General features: G+C 41.0%; 2 protein-coding genes across 7 annotated transcripts in view; one reads left to right on the forward strand and one right to left on the reverse strand.

Moving 5' to 3' along the window:
* The window catches only part of rarga (retinoic acid receptor gamma a), a 53,348-nt gene extending 38,535 nt beyond the window's left edge, over positions 1-14,813 (reverse strand). Inside the window, exons 1-4 of one of the 5 annotated variants that reach the window (XM_077512942.1) lie at positions 14,654-14,813; positions 11,508-11,614; positions 6,445-6,506; positions 4,660-4,730 (exon numbers count right to left, since the gene is read on the reverse strand). The gene's annotated coding sequence lies outside the window, so the exon portion shown is untranslated. Of the gene's footprint in view, positions 1-3,573; positions 3,755-4,659; positions 4,731-6,444; positions 6,507-11,507; positions 11,615-11,748; positions 11,849-14,073; positions 14,225-14,653 lie in introns of those variants that run through there. The other 4 variants (XM_077512940.1, XM_077512941.1, XM_077512943.1 and 1 more) reach the window with 4 other exon arrangements.
* LOC144013754 (nuclear receptor subfamily 1 group D member 1-like) overlaps positions 1-26,948 on the forward strand; it is a 74,794-nt gene that overhangs the window by 42,849 nt on the left and 4,997 nt on the right. Inside the window, exons 1-4 of one of the 2 annotated variants that reach the window (XM_077512939.1) lie at positions 14,923-15,084; positions 23,740-24,048; positions 25,327-25,415; positions 25,493-25,637. In XM_077512939.1, coding sequence (XP_077369065.1) covers positions 15,063-15,084; positions 23,740-24,048; positions 25,327-25,415; positions 25,493-25,637 — 565 coding nt within the window. In that variant the 5' untranslated portion in view covers positions 14,923-15,062. Of the gene's footprint in view, positions 1-14,922; positions 15,085-23,739; positions 24,049-25,326; positions 25,416-25,492; positions 25,638-26,948 lie in introns of those variants that run through there. The other variant, XM_077512935.1, reaches the window with a different exon arrangement.

Here is a 26,948-nt window from a genome sequence, read left to right on the forward strand (position 1 = left end):
GCAAGCGGCAAAATGGCCGCCCACTGAGATGGCTCAAGATGGGTGGATTTTGCTGCTTCATTCTTATTCCACAAACGCAATGTTAATCAGACTAGGATGAAAAGACTCGAAATTGTCATAAGTATCAGTATCAGGGTGTAGCCCACCTCTCACCAAAAGTCAGCTGAGATGGACTCTATAATGTGGATAAGTGGCATAGAAACTGGTGGGATGGAATGGAGGATCTAGTTTTGATGCCAGTGGTGTACTGAGCTGAATAATGTAACTCAGAGGAGTTGTGCAATAGCGGAGGTCTGTGTGGATGTCACTGCTGATGTCATATTCTTCGATAGACCACAAACTAGTTGAGACTGAATCACCACTACTGGGTGAAGCTTCAATTTCATTCCACAATTTCACACAGAATTATCAACGAACAAACAAGTGGTTATTTATACCAACCCCACAATTGGTAAAAACCTGTCAGCACTAAATTCAAAACCACAGCTGATCAGGGACACACAAATCTGTATGGTTGTAGTATGAGATAATTCATAATCCACACTCACAAAAAGCATTATTGTATCGTAATTATTTGGGGTGTTAAAAAAAAAATCGATTTGGCAATATATTGCGATGTTAGAGCATGTAATTCTCAAATTGATTCAATATGCGGCCAAATCAATGTTTAAACATCAATTTTTGATGGAAATATTCAAGAAAACGTCATACTAAGGGTTAGGGTTCACACTTTAAGCATGGATGGTTTAAAGTCTTAATATTTAATTTAAAGGGATACTTTACTTATTTAGTCATTTTTTGGCAGTCAAACATTAATATTTTGCTTGTAATAAATTTGATATTTTCATTATTTTCATGTACAATTAGTACCTTTAAAAACTTGTCAGATACATAAATACATTTTCATACAAATCTTAAGGTGTACATGTACAAGTTTACTGATTAGTATTTTCAAAATTTGAGTTTAAAAAAAAATCGCAACAATCAACTTATAGATTCGTATCGGGATTAATTGGTATCAAATCGAATCGAAACCTATGAATCATGATATGGATTGAATCGCCAGGTACTATGCAATTCACATCCTGTTAATTATGTGCAACTTTAGGAGTTAAAAGTTGTACTTTTATTTCTTTGTTTTTCTACTGGAAATTTGACACTGAATTAATTTTTTTGTCTCTCTCCTTCCTGCCATGACGGAGTTGGGGATACTTATTGGTTTTCATTTGTCTGCCAGCAAGCTTGACTGACTTCACAGGTTTTCTTTGAGTATCCTGAACCCTATAAAAGTCTACAATGTGCAATTTTTAGAGGGCTGTGTTTTTTTTTTTCTTTCAGTTGAAAATGTGTGTCAAACCTTTAGTGGAACACATGACTTCACAGCCTCCAGATAAATGAAAAGTACCTTGTATCCTGGCAGGAAAACCTTGGCAGATTCTTCAATGTTTTGTTTTTTTTTTTTAAACCTCGGACTTGCCCACTCATGCTCATTTTTCAACAGAAAGCTAAGCATGTCTTCCAGCCCCAGTCATCTAATTGTCAACATCACAATGATTTATGCCCCATAACTTTGTAAAGGAAGTGACTGGTAACACGCAAGGTTACGTTTAAAGGTCTGGGTCACGGGTAAAGTCAAATGACTATATCAGTAAAACAATTCTTTGAATCAGGTGCAAAATAACTACACAGAAGTGACGTGTGAGCGTTATGTGATCCGGTCGTTGTTGCAGGCGACATTTTGTCTGTGGAAAGCGTACCCGAAACACATTACTGCTCAATGCTGAGCTGACAGCTTGGCGTCTTTCGACAAGTGTGTGCCTAATGGCTCCGGGACAGACACTCAGTGACAGACGACTTGGTGTGTCCAAACACACCTGCATTCCATCGCCTCAAACTTGTTTGACATCTGCCTGCTCTTGGCGCAAACACAAACACATATTTGCTTACACGCAACAATGCAAAGTAGCACTTGGCTGCGATTATTTGACATTTTAAAGAACAGCTTGTTCCCCTGGAGTGCAAATGGAATTTAATTATAGTAATAGTAATTTACACAGGAAACCAAAATGCAACAGGTACATTTAAAACCGTCAACAGTCAATGAAAATTAGGGATGTTCGATACGGCTTTTTTCAGACCGTCACTGATACCGATACCAAGTATGGAGACTGCTAGCTAGCACTTTTGATGCATAAAATTTACCCCCCCCCCCCCCCCCCCCCCCAAAAAAAAACAAACAAACAATGAACGATCTTTTTAAAGAAAGACTTAGATGTACCAAAATAGCATTTTCCTTAAAATTGCATGAAATGAATGGCAATGTTCTCTTTTTCTAATTTGTCATTTTTAGTTGCTGATGGTAAAATGGCCACAAGAGATACGATACATTAGTGGTATCGGCCACGATCGAAAGTACCGATACCTTGAAATATCGTCCCGATACTGATGCTTGCTATCAACACTCACCCATCTCTAATTAAAATGATCAATTAGATGGCAATATGTTGTATACATTGCAACTACTATAGCCGACAACTAATCAATTATCAAATTACTTATTTTTATTTTGCTTAATTTAAAATAGTCCAAATCCTCAGAATTTCAGCCTCTCATTGTAAATTTTCTCCTATTTCTGTAGACTTTTTTTTTTAAATTCAAAATAAATTTGCACATTTTTACTTTATAAAACAATAATCAAAATTTTGCAGATTTTCTGACATGTTACAGACCACATAAATAATTAATTTACATTTTTTTATTGTCTGCACTGTCAAATTGAAATAATGTCCTGATTTTAATTATTAAAATGGTTTGTGTTTTTTTTTCCCTATTCATTGATTAGTACATAAAATAATCAACAGAAAAGTCGATTATTATGATAATCCTTAGTTGCACTCCTAATTGCTTCTTTTGCATGGTGTCGCTAAAATGGCTGTGTTGGGTTGCACAGCGGAGAGAAGATTATGGAAAGAGTTTGAACTCAGCGAGACATAAAACACTTTCTTAAAAGATGAAGTCATCCTCACAATTTTCTCTTTCCATGATGTGGTAGAGCACTCTGGCGTACTAAGCGCACTCTCCAACTTTGGGTCCAGCAAAACAAGAACACGCACACACCACAACAGGAAAAGACCGATGATGGAATCCAATTTTTAGACATAAATACAACCGGAGCGGCAGAAAATCACTCAGGGAAAGAAAAAAAAAAAAAAGCCTCTCCTTTTTCTACTAGGGAGAGAGCAAGAAGGTATGGAGGTGTTTGTGTTCCTCAGCTCAGAGAGAAAATAAGTCTTCCTCTGTATGAAGACGACTTCTATGTCTGATTGTAAGCCCCGAGGAACCACAGCAACACAAAGCGGACCCAAACAAACACGTGCAAAACACACAACAAAGTGCTAGCAGACGTCTTATAAATGTTCAGCCTAACTGAGCATGCAAATAGACACAAAGACACCTGTAAAAATAACCATAGGGGATGGCTTTCAAATTGTTTCCTTGTTAATTATAGTGCTGCAGCGGAAAGATAACGCCCCTGCACATCCCCTCCAAAAAAACAAAACAAAAAAAACCCACCTGTGTAACCTGCCCATCCATTGGGATCTTAATGGCTCAAACAACAGGTATCAAACAAAGGTCAAGAATGGCGGCCAGTATTGTAATGTGATTATAATAGCTGGATTGCACAGATTAATAAATAAAACTAATTTCTGTACAAATGTAACACACTTGATGACCTTCCACGCCAGAGGTCTCCTCCTCCGAGTGCAATTGGCGCGCTTCTGCACGCGTCTTCACTTAGCCATGCTGTTACTTTTCCTCTCTTTTTTTTTTTTTTTAAACTATCCCTCACTCTTACATCAGGTCCACCGGGGGAGATAAAAGCGCAGATGGCAGGTGCGGCGGCGCTCGCGAGCTGCCACTGCGCTGAAGCTACGCGGACATGCGGAACAAGTAAAAACATGCCGTGACATCGGGCGCCGGCCGGATCGCTCTGATACGCACGCCGGTAACAAGTGGAACCTGTTAACCGAGGCAGTACGCCAGAATCGGGAGGTACGATTCACTGAGAGGCCACCGACTATTGGGAACACAATGAATAAGCCTCCATGTAAACTAAAAGCCGCACGCACGCGAGTCACAGGAATAAGCCTGTGCTACTAAAATGTGGAAAACAAAACGTGTCTTTTCCAAGTTTCCAGCATGTTCGTTATAATAAAAAAAGGTCAAGGACCGGTGACTCCTCTCGTGAATAGACATCAAACACATGCAGGCGTATACACACTAACACACGCACATATGCTAATAATAAAGAGCTCCACAGGCGCTGGGTAACAGCCACTAATAAGCACATGTGTGCATGGAGGAGCACACAGGCACGCTCACGTCCTCAAGTACATTTTCATAAATGTGCCGTCTCGTCCATGAATCATAATGAAAGAAATGTGTGTGAGGATGTTTTAGCGTTTGCTCATGGAGTTCACGTTTGATTGAGGCAAGTGCGAAAGGATCTCTGGCTTCAATTAAAGAACCACTGCCGCTGCAAAAAAAAAAAAAAAAAAAAAACTCTTGCTGCTAACAAAGGCAGGCTGAGGGAAAAGAAAAATAAACACGGGCACAAGTTTTCAGGCTTTTCAAACTTTTTGGAAGTGAACGACTCACCAATTCCGGTGCGGACGAGGTAGGTGGACAGATGAATGACTTGAGGGAAGGGTCCGATGAGCAGAGCTAGCCTGAAGGGGGAAAAAATAGGGAGACAAGATGTGTGCACGTTCATCAGAGTCCTTCTGACAGCACCAGCAGGGTAGCAGCCAACCTCTCTCTCTCCCTCTCCGTCTCTCTCTCTCTCTCTGGACTTTCTCCTCCTCCAAAATCACTCTTTCACTCCACTCTTCAAACACTCACTCTCTCACTCGCTGGGAAATAATTATACTGTTTGATTCATAATGTCGTCCTTGGTCATGTGACCCAACACTTCAAATATACAGCACATTTTTTCACAAGCCACAAAATGCCTGCAGGGAAAAAAAGAGCCCATAGAGCTTAAGTTTCTGTTTTTAATTCTCTCTCTTCTTTGTCTCTCGGCTGGGCACTTTTTCTTTCTTTCATCTGCTTAGCTCCCAAGTTGTTTACCGACTAACAATTTGGGCATGTCGAAAAGGAGAGGCGCGTTGTCATCTAACGTTGTAATCAGTGAATTTGTATCTCTTGAAGAAGATACTACAATATCTTACACAACAGAATATCCTTGTTACATTTTTATCTCACTCAGATGGAGTTTAAGGGGGAAGCCAACCCAAAATTTTTCCTTAAGCAGCAAAGTTCAGCCTTCTTTATCCATCTCAGGGGGCGGCCATTTTGCCACTTGCGACGGAAAATGACATCACAGTTGCTCAGGTAACGACTAATCACCGTTCATCTGTTTTTCTGAAGTTGGTCATGTGACGTTCGCAAGCAGAGCCATGATTGGTCGATACGTGAGCTCTTAACAACTGTGATGCCATTTTCCATCGACAGCAAGTGACAAAATGGCTGCCCCATGACACGCTTAACTCGTGTTTAGATTAGTGGGGCTGCATAAAATTTAAGATTGGAAAGAAATGCTTTGGGTTAACTTCCACTTTAAGAAGTAGTCACTCCTACCCGGAGTGATTCCCTTCATCAAACTTTCAAATTTCAACCCTACCTGCTTTCATAGTGGCAATATGACAGTTTCCCCAAATTACTACGACCAAGACCATAGCAGAGCAGATGTTACTCACTACTAAACAAACTCTGAGAACTTAATAGGGAAGTAAACTGAAAGCATTCTGCTCTTATTGAGGATAAATTAAATCCAGAATGTGTCTTTCAAAGCATTTTTGGGGATATACAACATCTGTCCACATCCTGCCAGACATTGCGCAGTTGAAAATGTCTTATAGCTCAAGATGGCTTTTGTGAAAGTGAATAGCTTCAAGTGAAATGGTGGCACGACAGTTTAAGGGGAAGTTGTGGATGATGGCAGAGCGCAAGCAGCGACAACTTTTGGGTGTGCCCCTGAGCGTGCCCCTCTTAGCCATATGAGATCATATGTTTCAGATCTGTTTATGTGTTTGTGGTTCTGGGCGTGTGCTCGGCTTTTCTGAATGTAATGTTTCTCAACTTGTTTTGCTTATGAGAAGCACCTCACAACTAGGAGGAGAGGAGAGGACACACCTTAACTGGCACCTCAACACGAACTTTTACTAAAGCACAGGTCAACTTTTGCCCAGAGTGCAACATTTTTTTATTTTTTTTGAATGCATTCTTCTTGCAACTGTCAAGCTAGTGATGAGAACTCAGCCACCATTCACAAGCAAAATGTTTGTGAATGTGTTTTCTTTGCTTGTTTTGCATTTACGTTAAGACGCCGAGTACTATTCTCTCGTTTCTATTATTATACATAATTGCAGCAGGAATGCTAACCTGTGGACTGTTGACAATGTCGCTGGTGAGTCGTCAGGGATAGAAAGGCATTCCCTGTTGGCCTTGAAAAAAAAACACCATCAGAAGCACTAACTTCCATTTACAACCTACATTGTAAAATGTTTCATATTCATACAGTCTATTCTGTTCAATCTGTAGCATTTCTCTGGACTGCACTGCTTTCAGTAAGTTCATGTAGAAGTGGATGTTAGACTTTTTCATCCAATCAGATTTCAGATTATTTCCTTGGGTCTTTCCAATCACTAATGCTGGTGGTTGATTGGAAATGGGACTGTTTCTTTAACTCCCTCACTGTCATGGATGTTTAGATTTGTCAAGTGGAATCCTAGCATTTACACCAATAAATCTGTTTGTCATGTGCATTTTCAATAGGTAGGAGTGGAAGAGAGTCTCGGGATTCCTATTGTTACATCGTTTTGGATTTGCGATCCAAAACAGAGACACTTTGCACAAGACTATGAAAAAACGGCCCTCAAAGTGCTTGTCAGTTGTCAGGAGTCCGATCGAGATAATAGCAATGGAACAAAACCCGGAAGTAGAAACCTATCAAAATAAAACCAAAAGCAAAATTAGGACAGTCTGATATTAATCTTTAAACTTTACAAACAGAAGTCAGCTGTTAAAATTGAACCTCCAGTGGGTTCCCAATTGACTGGCATGAATTGGGCTGGAACAAGTTAGATACAATACTGTACTGTACTTGAATTGCCAATGTTATATAAACAACTTGTAATTAGTAGTGCGAAGTGCGGAGCTTTTTTAAAAAAATAATTAGTTTATGCATGCATGACTTGTAAAGCCTCATGGAATATGATGCCCCACAGTCATAATTTCCCCACATAACATTCTCATCCAATTTCTGATTTAAATTGATTGTTTCCCCTTTAAGAAAAAGCAAATGAGAATGACATCATTTTAAACTTTGAGAACTTTGTGGCCCTGTAAACACAAGCCTAATAATTTCAATCAAACGTTTGAAATTTGAGTGTCTTTGCTCAGTAAATGTTGGGAAAAACGCCGGTCTAAAGTATGCTTGCTCTTTCATCCATTTTTATATGTACATTAAAAAAGCTCATAAAAAATGTGCGTAAATGACTGAATAAGCAGTCAGAGGCGCTGCTGCTTTTCTTTTTTTTTTTTCTTTTTTTTTCAGAAACCTAATATTCAGGAAGCGCCCATCTTAACCACTCTGCAAAAGGCACCTCCGCAGATCCTTATCTCGTTTACATTTGATTCATGTGTTGCTTATAAGGCCACTGAAGCTAAAAGAAATCCCTTAACTGTTTATATAGCAGCGCTAAATCAGCAATTGCGTAACGTGAAACAAGAAGGTAAATACCTCCGTGGGACCTTTAAAGACTAACTGTATTAGTCGTTGGAGTGATGTGAATTTCAAGTCAGCGTGATAGCATCGAGCTGACTGAAAGCATACACAAGTGACTGAATGTGCAGTCAAGTGCACGAGGATGGTGTCAGCGTGCAGGCTGGGCCGTGGCCCTTATTAAATTGTGACAGAGGGAGGGAATCGTGTGCGTTACAGCATGCACTTGAATGTGCGTTGGTGTCTGGAGCATGGATGAGTGTGCGCAGGCAGTAGCAGAGAGAGGGTCAGAGGTTACTAGTGTTTGTGTTTCAGTGTCAGTGAAGTGTGCTTCAGGCAGAGATTTATGATCATTGTGTCTGGGAGGCTGTAGAATGGGGGATAATGAAGACAGATCAGGGTGCGATCTCGCTCTCCGGGCACCACTGGAAACACGGCCTACTGCCCCCTCCATTCGCGTGTCATTAACTTCAAGCGGTGACATCACAACGCGCCGCCCTGACATCAAACCCAACACGACTGCGAGGATCTCCATTCCTTACAGGAAGTCATCCAGCAAACGTTAGGCGCAAAAGAAGCACTGCAGCTCCTCTGGATGTGTTTATGAAGGTATGAAATATTCATAAGAGCCAGTCGTGTGTTTCCACTTAAGATTCAACATATTTGCATTCAACGAGCAATGTAGCTGAGGCCCGGGGCTCGCAGGCAGAGGAAAAAGGAGCAAAGGCAGAGGAGGAAAGAGCAAAGAGTGATGACAGAGGACGCAAGAAAGGGAGGAAGTGAGGTCAGTTGGTTTGACGGACGAAATGGTTGACAAAAAGACGATAGATACAGTGAGCGTGAGAGAAAGAGAGGTGTGAAATAGGACTGACTATCGGGGCTGATAGGATTGACGGTGGTGTGGCGAGGAGGCAAGCAGGGAGCGGGTGCCTGTGGTGGCAGGTTTTAATCAGTAACAAGATGCCTGCATTGACATCACTATTTCCCCGTGTTCGGATTGATGTCATGGCAATTTTGGTAGTGCTGTGAGACGCGAAGCGCACTCGGCTCACCTCGATCAGGGTTTCCATTAAAATGCATCAAAAGTCATTAAATGGAATTCGCTAAAATTAAGGCCTTAAATGGCATTAAGAAACATTAAATATCTTGTTGAGAGGCATTCAAAATTTGCGAAACGTAATTAATTTACGCTTAATCGCGAGTTAACATATGGACATCATACGATTGATTTTAAAATATATGTATTTTTTTTAATTAAAATTATAATCTGCTGACAGCCCTAATCAGTATTATGCATTTTGTCGCTGCTATGTGAAAAAAAAAAAAAAAAAAAAAAAAAAACTTGTCCATTTTTTTTTTTTTTTTTTTTTTTTTTTAAATTGATGTTTTTGGGAGTTGGCATGGTGGATGACAGGTTAGCACGTTCACCTCCCAGTGCTGAGGACGCAAGATCGAGTTCAGGCTTCCGCCTTTGTGGGTGGAGTTTGCATGTTCTCCCCGTGCCTGCGTGGGTCTTCTCCGGGTACTCCGGTCTCCTCCCACGTTCCAAAGATATGCATAGCAGGGTAATTGGGTGCTCTGAATTGTCCCTAGGTGTTGCTTTTGAGTCTGGTTGATTGTTTGTCTCTGTTTGCCCTGCGATTGGCTGGCAACCAGTTCATCAGGATGTACCCCGCCTACTGCCTGAAGCCAGCTGGGATGGGCTCCAGCACCCCCGCAACCTTTGTGAGGAGTAAGTGGTTAGGACGATGGATGGATGTTTTTGGGATGAAACTGAATGCAGACATTCCAAAAACATAAAAAATATAAAAATTGGGAAAAAAAAGTGAGGATATGTACGTATTTATGAATGTACCGTATGTCGATTTGTGCATATGTATACACAGTATGGCATGGGCATTAAATTAGTTTTAAGTTGCATTTAAAATGGAATTAAAAAGCATTCAATTTGATTTGATGCTACCTGCACAAACCCTTATACACTTCTTGGTCGCAGAATGAAACACATTCGCAGAAATGAAGGAGCTCATTCATCCTTGCCTGGCAAACTCTGCTCATTTATGGTCCAACTACCTTGAAGTACACTGTGGAATATGCACCGGAAAATGACTTACTCATTGCAAAGGAGAAATGTATGCGTTAAGGGCCAGGACAGGTTTTTACCACAATGTACTATTGGAGCAAAAACAAATGAGCGCAAAGTTTGGAAGAAAATGCCTCTTTTAGTACACTGGAAACTGCAGGGGGAAAAGGGGGGATTGGAGTGTGCATAATTTTGGGGTGCATTCAGAGGTTGCGGACACAGCTACCAGTGTGTGTGCCAGCAAATGAGCGCTCTCGCCTGTTCCCCAACATGTGTATCCAATGAAAGGTGAACGTCTCTCCTGTCCATACTTTCCTCAAAAATCAGCCATGATGTCACCATGAACCCATCTTGAACCCACCTCTGTCAAAAAGCATTACTCCAGCCCTCCCTTTCCCTCAGCCTCATTTTCTGTTCCACCTCTCCCTCCTTCACGCTCTGCTCCTGCCTCGCAAATTCTTCACTGAGCTTCCATTCTTTCCCTTTTCCTCCTTTTTTCAGATTTCCGTATTTTCGGCGTTTCCCCTCTCTCTCCGTGTCTGTCCGCGTCTCGCCTTGCTCGCTCGCTCGCTCCTCTTTCAATAAGTTTGCGTGCATATTTTTGGCAAGTGTGGTTCATTTAATCACCCCAAAAAACAGTGGTCGTTTGCCAAAAATGCCAGGATGTTCTGATTACCATAAACTTTGTTTAAGCTGTGGTTTGACCCCCCCCCCCAAAAAAATGTTCAGAGTGCATGAAGGGAAGCCAAACAAAATAAAAGTAGCAAAAGTAAGGGATAAAGGGAGAATGCAAATGTAAGAAGGAAGAGAAGAAGTAGAGAGAGAGGGAAAGAGGGGTGGTGGGGGCAGCGAGAAGGCAGCCAGAGAGCCACATATGGAAGTGATTCTGTAATTACTGCAAATCTGTGAGCTCAAAGGGAAAGGTCTTCTTTTCCATGCCTCTTTCCCTGTGCATAAAACTGCCCTTGTGAGAAAGCTGGGCACTCGCCACTGCTGCAGCAGAAAATGCATTTACTTTTGGCGCGTGTGGTTCATATATAAACATGTAGTATTTTCGAATTTAAGTCTGCGTTTAGCCACGAGAAGAATTGAACGGTTGATTATGCGTGGGCTTACTTTTCTGTTTTCATTGCTTACTGGTACTGATTTTTTTTTTTTTTTTTTTTTGTGATCTCAATCAGCCAGCCTGTCAGCTAATCTAAAACAAACTGGGAGGTTCTGCGTGGAATAAATTTAAATCTCTCATCGGCCACGCAACGAGCTGTCATTACTCACATAAAGGCCACATTCAACAAGTCGCATGAGGGAGGGGCGCCGAGGGGCTGGGTGGCAAGCTGACAGACAAGGGGACGGTGATGAAGGTTGTCTTTGGCGCCTGGGGCGAAGCTGCGCTTTGCAGGTGTGTTGGCAGCCACTTGTGCTCCACTCCGAGCCCGAAAAACATTCGGTGCAGCCTGTAATTACGCTGTGCCCAACCCGGAACGTGTTCTGCTGATGAGTGCGCGCCTATCTGACACATTTATAAGACGGTAACACACAAACTCAGCTTGCAATGGCGTCACTATTGTTTTTGTTTTGTTTTGTTTTCTTTGGGACGCATAATCAACGAGGCGATAATTTATGTGGAGCAAAGCCTACCTTGTCTTCCGCCCGCAGTGTGCCGTGTGTCGGTTTCAACATTCCCCACAAGTTTGAGATTCGGGCGAGTGACTGACAGGCAGACCGACAGACAGCAGCAGACTTGACTGTGAAGGAGACGACAACCAAAGTCACGGTCAATCTTCACAGGAGTCTCTTTCCGCAGACGCGTCAAGAGAAGCTGACACCATTTGCTCTTGACGCCTCACAGATCAACATTGGAGTCATTTGTCAGGTTTACCTCGTCGGCTGCCATTGCCAATCCGTCAACGAGTCCCGAGCAGATTAGGGGCGTCGATGGGAGCCATCGAGTGCGCACATTCTTGGCACGGTGACTCCCCCTAGCGGCGAGAGGGAGCGCTGCAGAATGTGCACTGACGATATTGCATTGTTTTAGTTAGGACTAACTATAATTAATTAAAGCAAAAATATTTTAATCTTTGTTAATTAGTGTTGTGCTTCAGCTTTCGTGGTTTATTTTAAATGTATTCATTTCGGTATTATTGTACAGACGTACAAAAGAAACACGGTCGAACAGATTTGAAAAATGTACTTTACCTTACTTTATTATATGATACTTGGTGACCTTTTTATATGCAAATTACGGAAGCGTATTGTTGCCACACCAGGGGAAAAAAACAAGAGCCATGTCACGTTTTAACATGATAATGTTCACATTTTTACATGATCATTTCACGTTTTAACATGATAAATATGTTAAAACATTAAACTTGTGTAAAAACGTTTCACGTTTTTACATATTTCATGTTTTAGCATAATATTTATCATGTTTTAGCATAATATTTATGTTAAAACGTGAAATGATCATTTTGAAACATGAAACTTATCTGAAAACGTGAAAATTATCATGTTAAAATGTGACCTGGCTTTTGTTTTTTTTGTTTTTTTGTTTTTTTCCTGGTGTGGCAGCAATGCACTTCAGTAGCAAATACTCCCTATATTAAAAAAAAAAAAAAAAAAACTATAAGAAACTAAACTAAAATGAAGCATTTTCGAAGAAATAAAAATTAATAAATAGCAAACCCACTCTAAAAAACTAAAAGTAGCTGAATTTAAAGAAAAGAAAAACAAAGAAAATACTGAAATACATGGTTGGAAAATCAAAATTAGTTCAGCAGGGCATGTGGGTGTGAACGACAAAGCCAATGGATGACGTAAATAATTGCAGAAAAGATGGCAAAACTGCCTGGTTGTGTATGAACAGTGTAGCAAAACATAATGGCAAGTGGTTGCTGTCTGGTGAGCAATCTACCTCACAGTTCTGAGGTTGTGGGTTCAAATCCAGACTCCAGTCTTCCTTTGTTACGTTTGCATTTTTCACACATGCAAAAAGATGTTTGCATTTGAGTTTACCATGTCGGACTGACAAACAAAAATGTCACATAACAATCCTAACCTTGGAGGGGAAAACAAAAATGCATAAGCAGACTTATTGAATTTTATTTCACAAACCAACAAGTGCGTTACACATTTTGCTGCAACTGGCGTTATCTCCTCTGAGCTCAAATTGTTTACATTTTCCTTGCACACATTATTCCTGTCCTAGAGATTTTATTTACACGGACTCCCAGAATACATATTAAAATTCTGCTACTGATCTATAAACCACTGGATGGTTGGGGTCCAGTATACATTAAAGAAATGCTAATTGAATATAAACCCAGTAAAGCACTGAGGTCTGCAAACCTGGGTCAGTAGAACGCAGGTTTCAAAGCAAACATGGTGAAGCAAACATGGTGAAGTGTCATTTGGCTGTTATGCTGCATGCAAATGGAACAAGTTAGACAATTGGTAGAATATGAGTTCAGCAGCTAAATCTAGCAGTTTTTATCAATATCAGGAGGTGGCCATTTTGCCACATGTTGTTCAGTGAAAATGACATCACAGTTGTTCAGGTCTCAGCTTCAGAACACAGGTGAGCTGTGATTGGCCATTGCCTGAGCCCTAAGCAACTGTGATGTCATCTTCAGTCGACAGTAAATGTCAAAATGACCACCCCCTGAGATGGAAGGCTAAAAAGCCAAACATATATATACTTAAAAAAATAAAAGGGAGCTGGATTTTTTATTTTTTTTTTGCTTCAGAACTTATTCCACAAATGTAATATTAATCCGAATGTCATGTTTTGACTAGTGAGGTCACATACAACATATTATTGTCACGAAATGTTTAAGGTTGACTTCCCCTTTAAGTAATTTTAAAACCAGTTTCACTGTAGCCTACAGTCTTTTAGTAATTTTAGAAATCTACTTTTTAATCTTTGCATTTAAAATGTATTGAAGTATTTTTGCTTGTAAATGTCTTTAAATGTTGGCAAATTAATCTATGTTCTCTTAACATAATTTTACTTTTTTGTCTTTGCTCTCTCTGCCTTTGAATGTCTTTAGCGTTTTTGTTTGTAAATGCTTTTAGATGTTGTGTTTCCCATATAAGTGTGCTATAAATAAAGCCACCTTGCCTTTCCTAATAAGTCTAATTCTATTCGATTTGTCTGTACACTTTGCCCAAATACTTCTGACAGACTGAAAATTACTTGCTTACTTACTTTGCATAACCTCGATGTAGCTCTTAAAGCTGAAAGTCAACACCCTCAACTATACATCCATTGCAGTAGCGTTTAAAAGCAAAAATGATATCAGATGTAGGTTAACTTATTATCGCTATAGCCTATTGCGTGTCATAGTAACCTCTAAACGTGGAACTTGCAACGTTTGGCACCTCTTCCGTGTTTACCGCCTCGAGCTGCTCAGGGGAAGTCACGGTGAGCCACGCCCATTATCCATGTGCTTCATCCTCTCGGCTCCAATGCCCTGTGCGCCACACGCCCCGCGTTTTGCATAAAATGTGTATCAGTGGGGCAGCGCTCGAGCCGGCACATGGAGAGCGCACATGTTGCGTGGCTTTACTGAACGCACAGCGCGGTCGAACAAAGCTCGTCGAACTCCTCTCCGTGTCACAGCCCCACCAATGAAAACGCACCGAAACGTGTGCGAGGAACAGAGAAGAGGGAGGGAGGGGATGAGAGAGGGAGAGAGAGGACCCGGCGAAGTACAAAGCGTGAGCCAGATCACACACACACACACACACACACACACAAGTGGGGGACGCTCACATTTTCTACTCACCTGCAAACGTGACGGATGTGGGTGTTTGTATCAGTGGGTGTGTGTGTCACGCATGACAAGCGGATGTTTTGACTCTACTTTCTTGGAAGACATGAGAATGGTTTGATCCTCCCCTCGTGCAAGAGGCGTATCCAGGTTAGCTCCAAGAAGAAGCCGCTCCAAGTGCATGTTCACTACTCACATCAGAGACACAACAGACAAGGCTGCACGCAATTAACAGCCGGAAATCACTCGCGCCCACTGGACACGCTTCCATCACTTGCTATTTTTATTTTATTTTTTATTTCTCCACTGAGCAAGTGTTTTGGGTACTTCTTTTGATTTTTGATTTTTTTTGGTTGTTTATTGTTTTTGACCAAACTCCTGCTTTGAACTGATTTGAAACTTCACTTTTTACATCTTCACGGAAATGGACAACAGCCCTGGCGGTGGTAAGAGAATTTTAAAAAATTATTTTAACCATAATGATGTTGATTGTGTATCAAGTTTTACAAGAACCAGATGCTGTAGTAAAATGCAACCATCACACATGCAAAGAAAGAGTTGCAAATGTGTAATAAAATAATAATAATAATAATAATAATAATAATAATAATTAAATGTCACAGCTCCGCACTACATGATGCTGACAACTTCCTGCTCCATGAAAACAAACTCACGTGCACTTGCAGGGCTGTCACTGCTATTGGAGCGATTCTCATGACCTGCCAGTGGCACTCGCATGCAAAGTTGCATTATCAACAAACAAACATGCAAATGTTGGCACGGAGAAGTGAGTTTGTTTTCACTGTCAAGGCCACCCTTAAAGTTAACGGCGTGGGACTGCCCTCACTTAAGTGGCATTGGGTAGCGCTTTCTCGAGGTCAGCCAAAGTGCACGTCCTTCGCTTTGCTCTTCCTTCCTAATTGATGGTGAATCATTAATAGCGTAGTACAGGTCACGTTCCTGTACAGGAGACCTTTAAGGTGATACTGTACATAAAAACACGGCGTCGGCTGCTTTGTTTATGCTCGCTGATGAATGTGGGTTAGTGTTTTGACATTTGAGTGACAGTCGATAGAGTAAGTAGTGTTGGAGTGATCAAGCACAGTGAAGATACAGAGTAGACTACGAAAGTGTTACCTACCTACCTTTGCATATACCTGAAGCCGAAGCAGGTCACATTCTGCCACGTTTGCCTGGCAGCTAACTTGACAGCCTTCAAACGCAAAGTCTAGTGTGGTAAGAAATGGTTGAATCAAAAGCTGACCTTTTCCTTCTATAACCATGTTTACCTCATTTAAAATTAATATAATAAATATATGTTAAAGACTAAGTCCTGAATCGACAATTTTGGCTTTACAAACATAATGGTGCTCATTTGTGAGGTATTGCAGCCAACATTTTAGAAACAGCTCACAGTATGATGCAATGCAGCTCAGTGAAGCATTCATGAACTTAATGTACTGAATTAATGAATGAGTGTGCTGTAATACGGCTTTTAAAATGTAGTATTTCCCGTACACTCATTGGAATGTGGTTTGTCAAGAGAGCCCATTACATTACAAGTGTCACCAACCTTTTTGAAAATGAGGGCTAGGGCTGGGTGAGTACTGAGTATAGACAGCGTCTGTCATGGGTCAATACAAAAAATTGCCATTACTTTCATACAGTTATAAGGAAAAATGCTAAATTGGGTTATTTGTAAACTTGCTCTCGCAAGATGACTTCTCACGGTATTTGTGAGTTCACAAACTCCGGAGAATACATCTTGTATCGCTCCCGCTGATAACCGCTGCTCCCGAACCACTGGTGGTTCGGACCAATCACAGAGTGACATTGTGTTTGGGGGCGGGATATGCAACTGTGACGAAACCAGGAAGCCGACGCCGGAGCTAACAAACAAACCTAACATGGCCGAATGGATGCTACAATTAATTCTGTTCTAGCAGAATTACTCACCGTTTCCTTGTTGAATGTTGAACAGCGAGAGGCGCTTCGTGCATTTCTAGCTGGTAAGATGTTCGTGCTTTTCCCCGCTTCGACATGAATGAAGATGAAAAGTCACCCGTGGCCGTGATTGGTTAAAACAAACGTGTAGAATGTCGCATCGTCCAATCGGCTCGAATTCTTGTACAGAATGTCCCGCCTTTTCCCGACGAAATTACTGTGGAGAGTTGCGCTATTGCCAGGTTAGGTTATTTAGGTATTCCTTTAAAATTAGCTTTCATTGTTTTGTAAGGGGAAATTTTCAAAGTACGAGTGGTATCGGTACTTGGTATCAGTGACTACTGACAAGTTGAGTATTTGTACTAATATTGGTTTGGAAAAAAGTGGTATTGAACATCCATACTGGCAGCTATTTCTTTGGTACTGATTAAGGTGAAGGGCTACCAGTTTGATCCACATTTCTGAAAACCTAAATCTGCTCAAATTACATTTAATAGTAATGTTACTATATATTCCATTAAATAATGTCACAGTAATTAGAAAGCAGGTGAATATCAGTATGAAGCACTTTATTTCTACAAATCCCTGCCAATGTTCACACGTTCAAATGAATACTTATACAAAATTCCTAGGAAATCACAATGTCCCATTGCTGGTTAGCTATTTTTAGAAAGGGCCCAAGGGCTACTCATGTGGTCCTTGGGGGGGCTACCTGGTGTCAGCAGGCACCACTTTGGTGGCTGAGGCTCTTGCATTACAGCATGTAAGGGGGTCAAATCCATATATGTGATTTTATTGTGGACATGCAACAAAACATCCTGATGATGTACATATTAAAATTGGACAAAAACAAACATGTAGTGCCTGTATTTGTCAATAGGGTGGTGGTGGGGAGGTCAGTTCTCCTCTTAATTAGTATAAATTAGACGACCTCGAACAAAAATGCCTCGATAGACCACCCAGAAGCCAACATGCTGTCCTCGTTGATTGCCTCTCATCATTATCCCCTCGGTGCTGTTACAAAGCTCTGCTTCATGACTGGAGAGAAGTTTTGCATCTTCCTTTTGAAAACTCCATGAAAAAAAAAAAAAAAAAAAAAAAAACCTCACGTGGCCCCACTTGCAGAGCCGCGTGCCACGCGTGAGCTGCTAAAGTCCCGCCCATCGCTCGCTACCGCTTCCAGCTCTCACGGGCGCTTCAGTGTTGTTGTTGCCGCCTCCGGAGTTTGGTCAGTGGGTCAGCGATTCCGTGCATTCAAGTGCAGTGTTTGTTTTCTTTTTCCCTCCCTTCTTCATTAGTCACGTTTTCCCTGCCTCATGCGCCTTTCTGCGTGTATCGAAAGTCAAGCGCTAGCCCCGCCCCCTCGTGCTCTGGTGGCTGAGTCAATGACGTTGTCAGTGCAGCATCTGTCCCCGTGTCATCGTTTCGGGGCAAATATCCGATTAGGGCGCGTTTGCCGCTGGAACGTGACTGTGTTTTGGAACCAAACGGATTTCCTCTGACATAGATAGCAGCGTAAGGAGAAGGAAGAAGAAAAGAAAAACGCTGCAGGCTCAAACGGATGTTTTTAATCCAGGTGGATTGAAGTGGAGATTGCTGTATATATTTTTTTAAATACTGGGAATTTAATGAGGGTACAGAAGTAGCTAATGTCTGACCCTCAAAGTAAAATCTACAATTACTGGACAGTGTTTCCCAACCTTTATTGAGCCGAGCCACATAGAGTAATTTTACCCATTGGCAGAATTTGTATGGTTGTTTTCAAGAATACATGTGTAATCAGACAAAACACATTTATTTAACTTGAAATGGGAAAATGTCAGAATGGCACAATCATTAAACATCCATCCATCCATCCATCCATTTTCTTGACCGCTTATTCCTCACAAGGGTCACAGGGCGTGCTGGAGCCTATCTCAGCTGGCTTTGGCCAGTATAGGCGGGGTACACCATGGACTGGTTGCCAGCCGATCGCAGTAAACATCCAGTAGCAATTAAGAAAATAATTACATGATCCCATTTTGTCATCAGTCTTATTTTCTTCAAAATTGCCCAAATTTAACAAATTCTGTCCTGGTATGTAAACTAATGAGTACAGCTGTTAAGCGATACCTCGACTGAAGAGTTTAATTTGTTCCGTGGCCAAACTGTTAACTCAATTTATTAACAGAGTGGAATCTCAAGTTACAAACTATAATTGGTTCGGTTTGATGCACCTTTTTGTAACCTGAAACACTCACACTGAGGTAATGCTCCCCATTGAAATGAATGGAAATGCAATTAATCCATTCCAGGCCTATAACTATAAGTTTATTTACATTATTTTTTTTCACCAGTATGTAGTTAAAATTAGTACAATCCAATGCAGTATAGACATAAGTGAAAATACACTACTAGAGAAATAAAACACAAATAATACGATAGCTATTAGTGCTCATTGAGTTCAACTATAAGAAATAGACAAGAACAACAGCTCCTTTATTGAAAAAGTCTTATTCCATATAACCTGGGTAAATTCTGATTCAAGTATTAAGTCTATTAATATTGTCTTAATTAAAGAGATGCTACTTTTCATTATGTACACTGTAAATAAATACTATTTGACGAAAACAGAATTATTTTCGAACTTCTTTAATCAGAATATTCACAAACTTAATCGCTATTTGTGATGGTTCTTATCAACATCAGATACATCAGATAATAAATCGGATATTGATTATTGTAACAGATTAATTTATTGCTTGCATTGGTTCATAAATACGTGGGAAGAGGACCTTGAAAAAATTAATCGTTGAGCCCTACTTGTACCACAAACTAAGTGATGCTCAGAAATTGAAAACTTGAAAACTGGGGCAATTGTGAGTCAAGACACCACTGTTGTCAGAACACACAATGTTTAGAAAATGGGTGGAAATATCAAAGCACACCACCAAAAAAAAAAGTCACAAAAACTATAAAACTAAAATAAAGCCGATCTGGTCTCAATTTACACACAAAATGACTTGGTGCGAACTCTGGGCCTGATTCATTGAACACTGATCGGATTTATTGTACCTTGTGACATCTAGTGGACAAGCATTTAATTGTCCTGCCTGTCACTATACATCGCTGGCATAGATACATACATCATTTTCAGACTAATTTAGTGGACTTTAATAAGTTCCTGAGAGCTGAGCTGTAAAAACACATTGGTTAGAAAACACTGCTCTAAATTAATTGTTTAATTAATTAATTGTTTCCCAATCTATGTAAATGTGCAAGGCACTCGATGCTGGAAGGCACAAATGAACCAGCACCCACTAGCAATCCACAAATGCCTCACATATTCTTTCATATTTCACAAAAGTAAAAGTATGCTGCATGAATAAGCAGGCTGCTGAGAAGACATCTCGCAGAATTAATTATGCTTTCTATAATTAACATATAGGTTAGTGTGAAGCTAGCAGGAATGAGGCAGATGCACAAATAAGTAGATCAAATCCATTTCATGCTCACATTATAGTGATTATATTGTGTGTTTAGGTTTTTTTTCCCCCATATGGCACACTAACAAATAGTTAAATGTGACAAGCCATATCCAAATTGATCAATTTCCATATTATTTATCAACTAAAAAAAACACACAAACAAAGGTTAAACAAGCCAGGTCATGTTGCCACTGTTGGGATAAAGTGACACATCGCACACAAAACCTTACTCAAAAATCTAATTCAACCGTTCCTTAGGATTGCATGAGCCAGAAGTAGGGTGATGCGGCATCAGTTTGGAGAGAGGCTGGAGGCAGGATCCTGTGATATTGACCTACTTACACTCACTTTGAGTTCATGTGTTTGCTGCAAACACCCAAGGAGTCCTTATAATAAATCAGTAGCGCATATTTCTATCGGCCCGTATCATTCCGTTTTGCATAACGATAGCCATATTGTGAGGAAAGCAGTATTTGTCCTTGCCATATGCCACATTAACAACCGCCTTTCTCTGCGTGACTGCAAAAGTAGGCGATAAGGGGGGAAAAGACAGAAGTGCATGTAGCCGTGAAGTTCTTCTCCGCTCACGTTGTTTCTCTGCCTGACTCCAGTCACAGGCAGATTAGCGCATGCACGGGTAAGCTCAAGATTGGCATTGAAGCCTCATTGTCTCTTCAGTTAATGCTGTCTACAGTGACCCAAATTCAAAGTGCCTTGTGCCGAGTGACAGTGTGCAAGTCAATCCCATTTGGCCGGCGTGGGAAATCCCAAAGAGGATGAAGGGAAAATGTGGGAAAAGTGATAGTTGTGTAAACAATCCAGCAGGCATACTAATGTATCATGAGAGATGACTTTGCTATCCTTGCTTTAAAAGGGACGGCAACATGAAAAATCAACTTTTTGGAGCCTTTAGCCATGTTAAAATGCTAATTTCTCCCCAAACACATTACGAAAGTGGTACTTTCCTCCATTCGCCCCTCTATGAGAAATTCGAGGTCATTCTGCTCTCCAAGCACCAGCAGAACCTGAGAAAACGAGCGAGTGCTCACTTTATGACATCATAAAGTGCAGACCCAACCCCTCACCGCCTCTGTGGACTAAACGCACGTCCACTTTCTCTGAGACCTCCATGGGATAGTGACAAATGTAGCCTGTCCAAATGAATTCAAAGCAATCAATTATCCTTCATATTTGTGCAATGACAATTGGTCGTCTTAAAATCCCAGAAAGGTTCTGGCTGACACTTGTGTAAAGTTGCACAACAACCCTACTGAACTAATAATATAGTGGTTAGTGTGCTTGCTCTGTAAGCAGCAAGTCCCCGGTTCGAGACCAACTCTCTGACCAACCTCCTCCTTCTTCTTTTCTCTCCTCCTCAACGATTTCTTGTGGCAAGCAGCCGTTTTATTTCAAATGTTTATTGAAGAATTGATAGCTTGCATTCAGAGGAGTGCTCAAATGCAGATCTCCAACAACAGAGTGCAGTCGGCAATCACACGGAGAGAGGCGGGGTTTTACTGAACCGGGCGTTTTACTTCCGCGTTAGAAAACTAACCAGCAGAACACCTAATATTTCATAATAAATCACATCGACATGGTGTCAAGGGTAAGATTTAAATATTATATGCCTATAGTTAACTGTTGGGTGGTCTTAAAATACCGTGATGTAATTAATCCCTTTAATGTTTTCACCCAATATATAATTGTTTTCCCCATTCAGAACAAACACAACATATTTTAAATGGAATTTGAAACAAGATTATGAATTGAAAATTAATATTATAAATATGTGATGGCTCTTGGGGTCATTTCTAAACATTAACCACACATTAGCCCTCAGGTGGACCAGCCATGTGTTTGAGGTGAGGCAGGGGCTGGGCTGAGGCTGTCTTGTATGTAAGCCGTGGCAGAGGTGAGGTTCAGGCCTGCCGTTTGTTGGGTCTGTCTGCGGCTCTGGCTGGCATGAGTCAACAAATCCAGCAACACGTGTTGGCTGAGGGATTATCTCAGCGTTTCAGCTCAACAAATACCCTGTGCAGCGAGAGGGCAAGCATTTACACCAATACAGGAAGGGTGGCCCTTGGCATTATATCCATTTGATCATGACATATAGTAAGTGGGAGTACCATAATTCAGAACTGTGTAAATTATTGCAGAGTTGTGAAATTTGCAGTTACACGTGCAGCTCAGCCTATAATTGCATCCTTATTGCCTTTATCAGCTGGAATATTGAGCACATGCAAGCAATTCTTTCTGTTTGTGTTGTGTTGCATTCCAACCCACACAGGCAATTCTTCAATATGCCAAAATAAAAAATAAATAAATAAAAAAAATAAACGCACAATGAACTGTTTGGCGGCGCATTATCACAGCAGTGTTTGAAAGCTCTGACTTGGATATTGTTGCTCATCTCAACACGGGACTGCGGATTTGTTTCAAGCTGAAACCGTGTCAGGAGTGCACGCATGTGAGGCGGCAGTCAGGTGTCATGCGGCTTGCCGGCACTGGGCACGGTGCCAGGGGAGAACGAGCGCGGCTACTATTGGAGCGGAGGAGGCAGCGGAGCCGGCAGACACGTGAGGCCGTGTCTCAGCTCATCCACAACGCATGACTAGAAGTGCGGGGGGGGGGTTACAGCAAAGAGAAACCTGGGATGCAAGCACAGCTGAACGGGCAAAACGACATTATGCATCGCGTGCGCGCACCAGCGTCATACTGTATTATTAGTAGTACTGTATTATCTTTAACAAAAAAACACGCGTCTGGTGTTTTTGGCGAATGTGATCGCGGTTTGCCTGCTCTCTTCCCGTGCCATCACTTGTATTTTTAAGCGTGCACGTGTTGTCGGTTGCGCCTTTTACACTCAGGATGAGGCAACACGCCGCCGCAGCTTCTCACGGAGCTTTTCCCTGATGCCCACCAAGCTTGTGCAACATTACATGACATCACGTCTTGTAGTGTGGCTGAACAATTTTCTTTCTTGGAAATTGGGCTACACGAGAGCTAATTTGTTTACGCAAAGTACAAACTGCATTCATGCAGTGTTTCTCAGCATTTATTTATTTATTTATTTATACCAATGCACATTTTTGCACACAAAGCACTACTGTATACGGAAATGATGACGTCATATCTGTTTACTCAAATGTATTTAGTGCAACGTCAGGATTGTTTATTGAACAATTGCAACAGGTGCATGGATAGGCAGGTCCATTGAACTTTCCACCATCTAGTGAAAGACTATACCTGTCACTATACATTGCCAGCACAGATGAAGAAAGATACATTATTTGTGGTTAATAAATAATTTTCACATCAATAAGTTACATTGTACAATTGTTTACGGCAGAACAATGTGCTGCAACTCATTGGTTAGGAATCATGTCACTAATATACCCAGTTGGGATCCAATAGTACTTTTTAACCAGTTGAATTTAGCAAAAAGACGTACTTTAATATTACAATCCAAACATCCACAATTTGTTTAACTTTTTTTTGCTGTTGATGCCACAAAAAAGCAAATCTTTCATTTCCATTCCCTTCACATATCAGCTAACCGAAGTACATCTGCCTAGCTACACTCTTGTTTGATTCATTCTACAAACATTTTGAAGCAAATGTGTAATTTACAGAACAGCTGCATCTTCCAAACGAAGTAACTAACCGGTCTGCTCTTTGCCTTGTTTGCAGGAGGTGGAGGAGTCATCCTGTATGCAGGCTCCTCCGGAAGCTCCAGCCCCATCCCGGGGAGCCCCTCCAGTGGGTACCAGACGCAGTCACCTTCCTCACACTCGCAGCCATCGTCACCAGAGGAAGTTACCTTCACAGAGATCGGTGACCTGAAAGAGAGGGCGTCTGGGTCAACCACTCCAACCTCAAAACTCGTGTTCCAATTCCCCGACGTCTATCGTGGCTCTCCTGCAGCAGCTACTCCGCAGCATACCTATGCACATCCAATTGCTGGAAAAAGGCCGTGTGGCTTCCATGGAACTTTCACTAGTATGTATTTTTTCAGTGTCCTGGCTGACATTTTATTTGGAACAAAATATATATAGCAGACAGCAGAGTAAGAGTAGCAATACCATCGGTATTGGTGTCTTAATTCAGCGTATCAGTACATGTGACGGTGGACTATACCAGTTTTGGCTGCACTCTTGTGGCCGTTTTATAATCAAGAACTAAAAATTAGACACATATAAAATTGCCATCTTGCGATTTTAAGAGATAATGCTATACAGTATTGTGATTAGTGCTGTCAAGCGATTAATTTTTTTTTTTAACTAATTAATCGCATAATTCTCCTTCATTAACTCATTCACTCCCAGCCATTTTCACTAAAGCAACCCCCTTCGCTCCCAGCTGTTTAACTGGATTTTGACTGATTTTGAAAGGCCCACAGATTATTGTGTTCTGTTGCTATAAAAACATGGACCCTACCAAAAGGAAGATTAGCGTCTCTTCTTTCATCAGTAAAATCTGTTTCCGTTTTGCAGCAATTAGCATATAGCCAAGTTTCATCATTATTCACAAATTTGTTTAAAACAATTGGGAAAAGAGCTTTTTGCAGCATGGCCCTGGTTGATCTCTTATACTCCGCTGCCACTTGCTGGCCGTTTTTATAATTATTATTTCTTCAGGCATTCTCTTCGGTTCAGAGGCTGCATCAAAGCCTTCTGTATGCTCTGGCATAAAAACATAAAAAAAAAAAAACATAAATATGTTTTTGGGACCATCCTAATATTTAAAATAGAACATATTTATACGTTATTTGGGAGCAAATGAGTTCATTGCGATTAATCACATTTTCCTACTTCTGCTTCTACTATATTCTCCAAAGCTTGTCACTGATATTTGCTTTTGGAATTAATGTGAAATCATTAAATAGGAAGTATATTTAGAATCAAAGCTGTTGTAATCGATTTCTTTGATCCTTGTAAATAATTATTTTCCAGTAAAATACAACTATTGAACAAAACGGTTAAAATGGACAGATCTTTATAGACATTTTTTTTTCTTCTCAGAGAAACAATTCTCAAAACTTCTCGCTTCTTGGTCTAGTTGGGCTCACAAGCAGCACACTCCAGCATAGTGCAGTTTATAGGCCGCAACAGGAAGTAAATAAAACTGAGTTTACAGTTATTTATTTATTTTTTTAATGCTTTAAAGAATTGAAATTACTCTCCAGAGTTAACGAAATTACTCTCCAGAGTTAACGTTTTAATTTTGAGATCCCTGATTGTAATATATAGGAATGACCGTCTTTTTCTCCTTCCACAGAGAATGGTGGAATGGTCCTACTGTGTAAGGTCTGTGGAGACATCGCATCTGGTTTCCACTATGGTGTCCATGCATGTGAAGGATGCAAAGTAAGCCCTTTGAACAGAGGAATTTAGCTGAAATTTTCCACTTGATAGCCGTTTCACGTGGTACATTCTCGTTTTAGGGTTTTTTCCGCCGCAGCATCCAGCAGAACATCAACTACAAGATGTGCGTGAAGAACGAGAACTGTCTGATCATGCGCATGAACCGCAATCGGTGCCAGCACTGTCGCTTCAAGAAGTGCCTGTCTGTTGGCATGTCACGAGACGGTGAGACATCTTGACACAGTTTAATGCGAAGCGCTTCTGTGAAGTTCGGCCACGGTGCCCTGATTAGCCAACACGGCAGGGAAATGGGCAGCGGAGATATGTGTCTGAGTCAAAAAGTAACACAGGAAGTTCTTTGAGGTTATCCAGCTACTGGTACACACTCTTGTACGTGCACTTGCACCAGGGAATCCTGGTCCTCAAGAGCTTCCGCAGCTACCCATTGAAAAAACACAATTGACAAGTATATTCGTCAGTGGCAGTAAACAGTTGGATTCTAGTTGATGACTATAAATAGCCACACGGTGAATGAGTTAAAAGTTTTGAAATGTCTTTCTATGACCCTAAACCGTATCCTCCAACAATACTCTTGGATAGATGCTCCTGTTTAGCACACCAACTCCCCCCACCATGCTCCCTCATCCCTCCTCCATCCCCCTGTCAGCTAATGATTTATGAGTACAGGAGCCTTGAAGTCCCCGAAGCTATTTATCATCCAGGAAAGTGCTGCAAACACAGGAATTATTTTAGGAAATTGGAACAGGGTCGACTTGATTACCTTGTGTATGCCCGTAAAACATCGTTGGGGATAGGCAAACAATTAAGCCAGAGATGCAGAAAGCAAGAAAGACGTGCGACAGTGTTTTTTTTTTTTAAATCATATCCCCTTGATTGCTGCACAGTGCTCACTTATCACAGCAAATTGAAAAACAACCGGACTGACCCAGAAAAATGCAAAATTGAGCTCATAATGTTCTCATACATGCGACCTAGTTGATGCAGTTTGCCAGTTTTTCTTCTTCTCGCTAGTTTTTGTTTATTCCCACCTCCAGCCTGGTCTAGTATGGAGACCACAAGGGTCAAACTCCAGGAACAGGACCACATTTATTTATTTATTTTTTATATATATACACAACTTTCGTGATTCTTTCTCAAATCTATACCAACTTTTCATGAATAATAACTAAGATGTTGATTTTTTTTTTGTTTTTTTGTTACAAACCCAATTTTTCTAGTAACTTCAGTCTGAGAGATATTGGAACCACAACGTGGCCTGCTTACCCATACCGTTACTTTTGTATGTGTCTGACAATCCAGGTGCAGCAACAGTCGGGTGGCAAAACGCAACCAAATTGTCGGTAAAAGCAGTTAGCCTGACCCTTTTATTGTGGCATTTCTTTTAAGACTCCAGGACCGCAACCTAAAAACCCATTTTTACTCTCTTTCAACCATCACAAAAACAGGAAAACCACATGCAACTGCCTACATCTATAGATCACCCTGATTTCGCAGGCGGGCACCAAGCCCTACAAC

The sequence above is a fragment of the Festucalex cinctus genome, chromosome 2 (assembly GCF_051991245.1).
Source record: "Festucalex cinctus isolate MCC-2025b chromosome 2, RoL_Fcin_1.0, whole genome shotgun sequence".
In the NCBI taxonomy this organism is placed as follows: Eukaryota; Metazoa; Chordata; class Actinopteri; order Syngnathiformes; family Syngnathidae; genus Festucalex; species Festucalex cinctus.